Genomic DNA, 7,729 nt, shown 5'->3' with positions numbered 1-7,729 from the left:
AAGAGAAATGGACTGGGGCAAGTGTGTCCCTTAGCAGGGACAGTGCCTGATGTCACAGTAAATCAGTTTCAGAGTTAAAATGCTCCATCCCACCTTAAGGAAGACTCAAGCCAGAATGAAGGGGAAGCGCTTAACATTCCTGTAAACTGTTTAAAATTTAAGTATTAAGGAGCATGTAAGAGTGGACAAGGGACACAAAGGGTGAACACTGGTAGTAAATACAATGAGCGAAGACAGAAGTCACAGCCTCCTATTTTAGCAGTCTCAAGTAACATTTAAAGGCACATCTTACACAAGTGCCCAGGGCAATGAGACATGTAGGAAGGATGGGAGAAGTTCTTCCAATTATTAGGCTCAAGAGAAAGAATTGAAGAGAGGCCCTCTGACTCAGTGAGCAGAAACCCTGGCTCTATGGCTTACTGAAGCCATGGTGACAATACAGTAACATTCAGCAGCAGGAAACGAAAAAGAGGAAGGTCATATTCAGTTAAGCTCAACCATATTGGAAGCTAAAGGCACAGCAGATAGACGTAGAGCCTATGAAATGATAGGAACAGTGATCAGTGAGCTGTAACAAAAAATGTAAGTTTTCAAGACAAACTAAAAACAAAAGGAAAAAAGGTAATGCCATGAAGGGATGATCTCCAGAAAATGTCACCATGTCACAAATACACTTTTTTTTCCCCCCTGGAAGAGAGAAAGGGCTGATCAAATTACAAGGTGCAGAGATGCAGCCCTGTGAATACAGTGCTCCCTGCTAGGCTGTCTGCTCCACTGCTGCAATGCTCTGGCCTAGACAGCCTGAAGTCATGGCCACCGCTCACCAAGGTGGAACACTGACAGCTTATCCTGCAGCCTCATCAGCACACCCATGCTAAAAGGCAAGGACAGTCACCAGCAAAGTCCTCAGTTATGCAGTGTCTGGACTCACTGTCACAGCCTACAGAATCAATTTCTTTATTGTTACAGAATGCAAGACAAAGATCTCAGAAGCACCCCTGTCACAGAACTCCACCTAAACAAACAGAGAATATTCAGATTTACAAAAGGAACATATTCATTTTCAGTTAAGCAGCCTTCCCAATGATCAGCACACTCATAAAGAACACCATGATAAAGAAAATCCACATGAAAAACCTGTCCATCACTTTTGCAACTTTTTTCCACTCAATTCCTTTGGCCCGGTTTGCTTTATGGTCTCTAACACAATTAGCAATATACTCGATATTTTTAATCAGCATTTTGTAACAAGAACAGCAATTAACAGTCTCCCTAACATTTTCATCATGAACTCCATAGCTTTTATTCCAATTTCCATTGAGCTTCTCCTTGAGATTACAGTCATCATTCCTATTGGAAAGAGGACTCCTTACCTCTTTGTGCCTCCTCTGACACCCATCATCCCCCTCTAACCTACGTTCTTCTTCCTTCTCTCTTTTTGGACTTGTGCAATTTTCACCCACATCATAAACAAAAAAGATTTTTGACATATAGTCCAAAATAACCACCTTGGCCCATTGTGGAACAGGCTTTGCTTCTGAGCCACAATGATGGAGATTCATTATAATGATTGTCAATGCAGTGGAAGCTGTGATCATGGTCATGGTTGCTATGTAGTACTTTCCTGGAACACAAAATAAAATCATATTAAAGATGCTACCCTAATAAAAAAATTCAATGAGAAGTAACAGTGTGACAACTTAGTGTTAAGCATAAATGCAAGTGAAACATTTTTAATCACCCCAATTCTCTTAGATCATAACTTACCATTTAAAAGCAAAGATCAAAGCCATTAAAATAAAATCTCATTCTCATTACTGGCTTGTCTTTATCAGATGAGTAAGTGACTACTGCATGAGCATGATAAATATTTGCAACTAAACCCTCTGATTTCTTGAAACACATCCATTCAGAAAGCAGCTCAAAAATGTTTCTCAAGAGCCTTGCTCTTTTCCTAGTGTCTGCAAAATCCCCATGCCAATGGCTTCACATGGCACCTTGGAAATCCCACTTCCTCATGTATTAACAACAGTGATGACAACACTTTGTTTGAGCTATTGGTGCACCCCACACCAGCAGATCCATTCTTTCACACTCACACACATCAGTGAATATCCAGACCTTGCTGGTATCCACAACCAGTGTGCTGCCAGCTCAGAGGTCAGAGCTGAAGGGTGGCAAGCTGAAGTGAATACAAGCTGTGCTCCTCTGCCCTTGCTTTTGGCAACTGAAGTACACAGCTGACCACCCAGCCAACCTACGCAGAGAGGCAGCTCCCAGCCCTGCTCTGCAGCCTCCACAGGAAAAGCGAGGGCTGACAGCAATGACACAGGACATGACACAGACAAGTGTGATCTGAGCCCATTTTCGAAGGGATTGGAAAGGATGGCAAGGGAGAGTGTGAGAATAGAGAAAACAGACTGAAGCTAGGTGCCTTTCATTACACATGAAGTTTTCTGAACTCCTAGACATAAATTAAATTTCAGCATAATGGATTCCCAGGAACTATAATCCAATGTAGCAATTGTCAGATATTAAGTCAACTGTGAATATGCCAGCTAGGCCATCCAACCATCTGGATCTGACAGAAACATATCTTGAAACAGTCTGACCTCATGCTTATAGGTCTTGATTACATTTAATGTGTTAGTTCTAAAATTGTCTTCCATTACTAGCTTTATTTCAAGATGTGATACCATAATTCTAAACATCTAGCTATATTTAATAAATATAAAATAGCTAGTTAATGTATAATTTAAAATAAACACAAAATAACTTTTAAAAACTGCAGCATACGTATACAAATTCCACACACATTTTAAGTACTTCACTATGTTTCAAAAATCTTCCCAGAAATCACAAATTACATACAGATTCCCTGATGTACAGCCCTGCTGTTAGTGAGTCATGCTTAAAGACAAAGCTTGTAAAGCTCACCTATCAAAGGTACATTTTCAGATGGGGGCATGATCTCTGCAACCATCAGCTGGAACACAGTCAGAGCAAGAAGAACTGTAACACCCAGAGACACTTTCTCACCAGAGTCTGCAGGGAGATAAAATCCCAGTGGGGCCAGGAAAGAGATCAAAATACAGGGAAGCAACAGATTAAATATGTAGAAAGAGGACTTCCTTTTCAAAATCAGTGTGAAGGTCACATCTGGATAAGGCTCAGAGCAGCAGCCATAAGTGATAACATTCTTAACTGCTGGCATACCATGAATCTCCCATTCCACATCTTCTATGAAGTCAGAGAGGTCACCACTATCAAGAGAATTGATGATGTCTACCTGATTACCATTATAGGTCCAGGACCCAAAGGTAAGGTTGCACTGCTGGCTGTCAAAAGGAAAATAAGACACATCCACTACACATGAACTCTTTGTGATAGCAGGTGCATCCCAAGTGATTTTTCCATCATATCTCAGCACTACATTAGTATTTACTGGTTCTGAAAAGTCATCATCAGCCCTAAAAGACAGAAAAATGACAATCAGGATTGAGACACAACAACTTAAGAGTGTGGGCCAGAGAAGGTGAGCAAGGGGGAAGACCCTCCTTTCGCACCATTAAAAGCATGCTTCTGAAATCATATTTACACTGAATTTTAGTAGGAACCTACTATTAACGATTATTTACAGATATGAGTGCCCATGAATGCCAAACGTCAGTGCTGCTAAATTATGTTGTATTCGTTGGCCATAGCTTCTTCCAACTTGACCTCAAACGGGATACAGTAGGATAAGAGACCATTACAAATGAAAACAATCTGCTGGTCATTATTGGCCTGGGAGAGCAGACAAGGAGTGCAGCCTTTGTGTATCAGTTTTTTGTGGACAATCTTCCAGAACTTCCTAGGAGCCTCAGCAGAAAGCACCACAGACAGCCAGGGTATTCAATTCTCAGTGCAGAGAAATTCAGAATAGCTTTGTTGTGTAGCATAATTTTCAGATCTTGTCTATAGCTTTATTGCAAAATATTTAGATTATCAACAACAAGTGTTAAGGCAACAAACATACCCCTTGCTAAGGTAAGGTAGTGATGAAAGTTTAGACCCTGTGGGCCAGTTGCTCCTTTAACCCCCTCCCTCCCTCAAATATGCAAGCTGATTTTCTCCAGCCACACTCACTTGTTATATAGGACAATATCTGGTCTCCAAACCAAATTGCTTGGAATCCTGATAGAATCCAACCCATCATATTTATCTTTGTCCCATCTGAGGTATGCATCATACCAGCTTTGTCGAATCCATAAGTAAGCTGACAAAATCTGGTTCCTTTCATCCTGCATAAAAATGTAGAGATATTTCTAGCTGAAGGTGACAAAATGACATCTTAGACGCAGACAGCATTTGTGATACGGCTTTGATGTAGTGCTCAAAACAGGCCAGAATACTGACAGGCCACAAAATAATTCTCAGACAGGCATCTAGGCCCATACACTGTACAGGGAAATCACTGGTTTGGACTTTTGCTTGTGCAAACCTTCTTCTCTCAGCACCCTCCCTAGTTTTAATCAGTGTCTAAGGCTCCCAGTATCTTCCTAATTTCCTTTTGCAAGTTTCAGAATAGCAAACAGCTAACAGATTCAGGCTAAGAAATCCTTTGAAAGCTTGGCGAGGCCTTGAAATTATAATTCAGAAGTCACAAAAATAATCTTCCCTTCTCCCTGCAGACACATTTTCTTTTGCCTTAAAAGTATATCTAGAGAACCATATTTATAAAAATTACTGAAGGCTAATTTTAGGGATTTTATGAAGAAATTAATTGCATCTTAGAAAAAGCATTTGCTGTATTTAAAACTCAGCAATGGTTGCCTGGAGGGTGTGATACCAGCACCTAACTACAAAAGAAGTCTTAAAAATTCAGCAGCTCTAAGTTTCCAGACTTATAATGGAAGCCTTAAGTGTTGCAACCAGAGTGGAATCTACAAAAAAACGGGGAACAGGACACACCCCCCTCCCCCGCCCGTGAGGAAGCATTTCTGAAGCTGTGACAACAAAATGAAGGCTGCTCTTCCTATTCCAAACAAAAGGCTTACACCTAGTATATTTCTGCATAATTTTAGAAAAACAGAACTGTGCTTTTACTCACCATGTCTTTAATTTGGGACAATGTGATCTGAAGGGTGACATTCAGTACTTTATCTGTGTCTTCCACTGGTCTCAGAGCATTGGAGTAGTCTTCAAACAGTTCATTAAACAGCATGTGAGCATATTTTCCTTTGGCTGATTCTACAGCTAGATAACATGGACTTGTTCAGTACAATAGATTAAGCACCGAGCAGCATCAGAAAACACCCTCTTTCTACTGCTTCAAGCAGTATTTGCTATAAATATATTTATCATTCATATATTGTAGAATACCATGAGTTCAGCTACAGAAGTGCACCTGATGAAGCTATTCAAATAAAGACAGCATTCACCTGGAGTAAATGAACAGCTAACTCAAGCTTTTCACTGAAAAACACTCTGTATACACCAATTCCTACATTTTTTGAAAGTAAATATAATTACTTTTATTTTACCAATGACTTTCACAGGCAGAGTTTACTGACTTCCAGTCAGCAAGGTCTGAAATCACACCTACTCACAGGATAATGGCTTCTGGTATCTCCTCAAATCCAGCACTGGTAAGATTCCTGCTACTTCCAGAATTCAGTCTTTTTCTTTTCAAACTACCACCTGTAAAAATCTGAGCTGCTTTTCTTCACAAGCTGGCAATTGCATGATGTGTGAATACATCTTAGCACCAACATCTTTTCCAAACCATGTATTTGGAGATGCTTCTTGCTATCCAGACTTAGATACTAAGGATAATTCACTGAAACTTGAGGTTTTAAATGGCACTTTTGCTGTTTCATACTGTTTTGTATGTCACAGTTTCTCTAGGCAGCCTCTGTATCATCTTTATATAGATTCACAAATTTCTTAAAGCAAAGGGCAAGGACAACAGGACCACTCTGTTACAACCCACCCCTGAAGGTGAGGTAACTGAGGTTCTTGTTAATAGATCCCTTGGGACGGATTAGAGTGAAATGACACCGAATGACTAGTTATGTATAAATACATATATTTATGTGTGGCAGGTTTATTTTCGAACAATTTGGTTGCAGTGGTGTCACTGAAACTATGGGAAAACCAGAAACTCTCCAACAACATCTTTTCAGTGTTAGAGAATTAGGCATTACTTTATTCTGGGCAGGGTGTTATTCTGAGTCAGATGTGCAATAGAAATTATTTCATCCACACATGTCCGGGTTGTGCAGTGAAAATCATTCCATCATACACGGTTCTTTATCAGACTTTTCACCTATTTACACAGAAAAAAAACCCAAAGAAATTCACATTCACTCAAATTACACAGTTCTCAGTGTTCAATCTCCTATTGGTTATTGATCCCTTCCCCTTCGATGCTAATCAGGTCCTCATTCCTTGGTTCTCTTATCAATCTTTTCCCAGACCAGGTGTCTCCGACAGCACCAGGGGGGTAATGCCCCTTAATGTTCGTTTATTTCCTGTGCATCTTCTGGCTACTCCCAATCTGTAGATGTTAAACTCATCAGACCTCACCCGGTGAACAGGGTCTTTTGAAGAGAAACTTCAATTCCCCTCCCCCTGGGCAAAGGCGAACAAACCCCTGACCAAAGCTACAAAAAAAATTTTTAAAGTTGTATCAATTTCAACAGTGGGAAAGAGGTATGTAGCCGTATCGGTTATTATCTATAGGAATGAAACAATATAAAAGCATCAAGATTACACTTAAGAAAATACAGAAGAAAAAGAAAGAAAGAGGAATAAAGGATAAGAGTAGAAAATGGAGAGGACAGATATCACCATACAGGATAAAAAGTATTATCCCATCTCACAAGATCTGCTTCTTATCGGTCTTCTCCCTTATCTGGTTCAAAACTCATCTTGTTGCTAAACAAAGGTTGATTTGTCATGGTGATCTCTGGTGATAGGTGCTCACCCCCTCTGCACCTGGCGCGATCTTACGCAGCTTCAAAAGCTCTCCCCCTCCCCTTCGGTCGTGGGGCACAAATCCGGCCTCATCAGAGCACCCGCTGCTTTTGCAAATGGCCAATTGTTTGAGTCATTATCACTTCAGCATTTCAGCCCCTCACACACTCGCAGCACTTGCGCAAATGCCAGGCGGCAATACGTAGGGAACAAGTGCTTTGGAGTACATCTCTCTCTGGTGATTCACACCGATTTCCTGGACTAATTAAGAGTTCAAAACAAATCTTCCTGACTAAAAAGGTATTCTCGAAGAGCACTGCAGTTCTGGTCGTACCTGATCATTTTGTCAATGCATCAGTGAGACAACGTAAAACTAAACAGATTAAATACTTCTGGGGCTCAGCCATGTAGGGTACATCAGGTCACAAGATCCTATCTGAATAAAATAAACCTCAATGCAACATTTAGCTAGCAAGCAGGATTCTCACCTTTGAGTCTCACTGCTGTGAACAGCAACCACAGAGAGACGTAAAAGGAAGAGAGGCTCCTTATCTTCATTTCTGGACCTTAAATAAAACTGTTCACCCAAGGTCACAGAACTGTTTACCACTATCCAAAACTATCCAAAAACGTAAATCAAGGTGCACAGCAGCATCAAGGTTCTGACACACTGATGCGCTTCTAGAAGCAGCTCGGTCCTCCCTCCGCAGCTGTCAGAGTCCTGCAGCGATCGATGGGCTTTGTCCGTGCCACCGCCTGGGGCTCTGCT

The 7,729-nt window shown here is 40.8% G+C and overlaps 1 protein-coding gene across 1 annotated transcript in view; it reads right to left on the bottom strand.

The window, feature by feature from the left end:
• Positions 1–146: 146 nt before the first annotated feature.
• Positions 147–7,729, bottom strand: part of CHRNA9 (cholinergic receptor nicotinic alpha 9 subunit) — an 8,430-nt gene continuing 847 nt past the window's right edge. Inside the window, exons 2-5 of the mRNA XM_017744292.1 lie at positions 5,093–5,252; positions 4,129–4,283; positions 2,938–3,470; positions 147–1,624 (exon numbers count right to left, since the gene is read on the bottom strand). Of these exons, the coding sequence (XP_017599781.1) occupies positions 1,068–1,624; positions 2,938–3,470; positions 4,129–4,283; positions 5,093–5,252 (1,405 nt within the window). The 3' untranslated portion in view covers positions 147–1,067. The remainder of the gene's footprint in view (positions 1,625–2,937; positions 3,471–4,128; positions 4,284–5,092; positions 5,253–7,729) is intronic.

Source organism: Corvus brachyrhynchos, unplaced genomic scaffold (assembly GCF_000691975.1).
Source record: "Corvus brachyrhynchos isolate BGI_N302 unplaced genomic scaffold, ASM69197v1 scaffold17, whole genome shotgun sequence".
Lineage (NCBI taxonomy): Eukaryota > Metazoa > Chordata > Aves > Passeriformes > Corvidae > Corvus > Corvus brachyrhynchos.
This window is presented reverse-complemented; position numbering and strand designations above follow the sequence as displayed.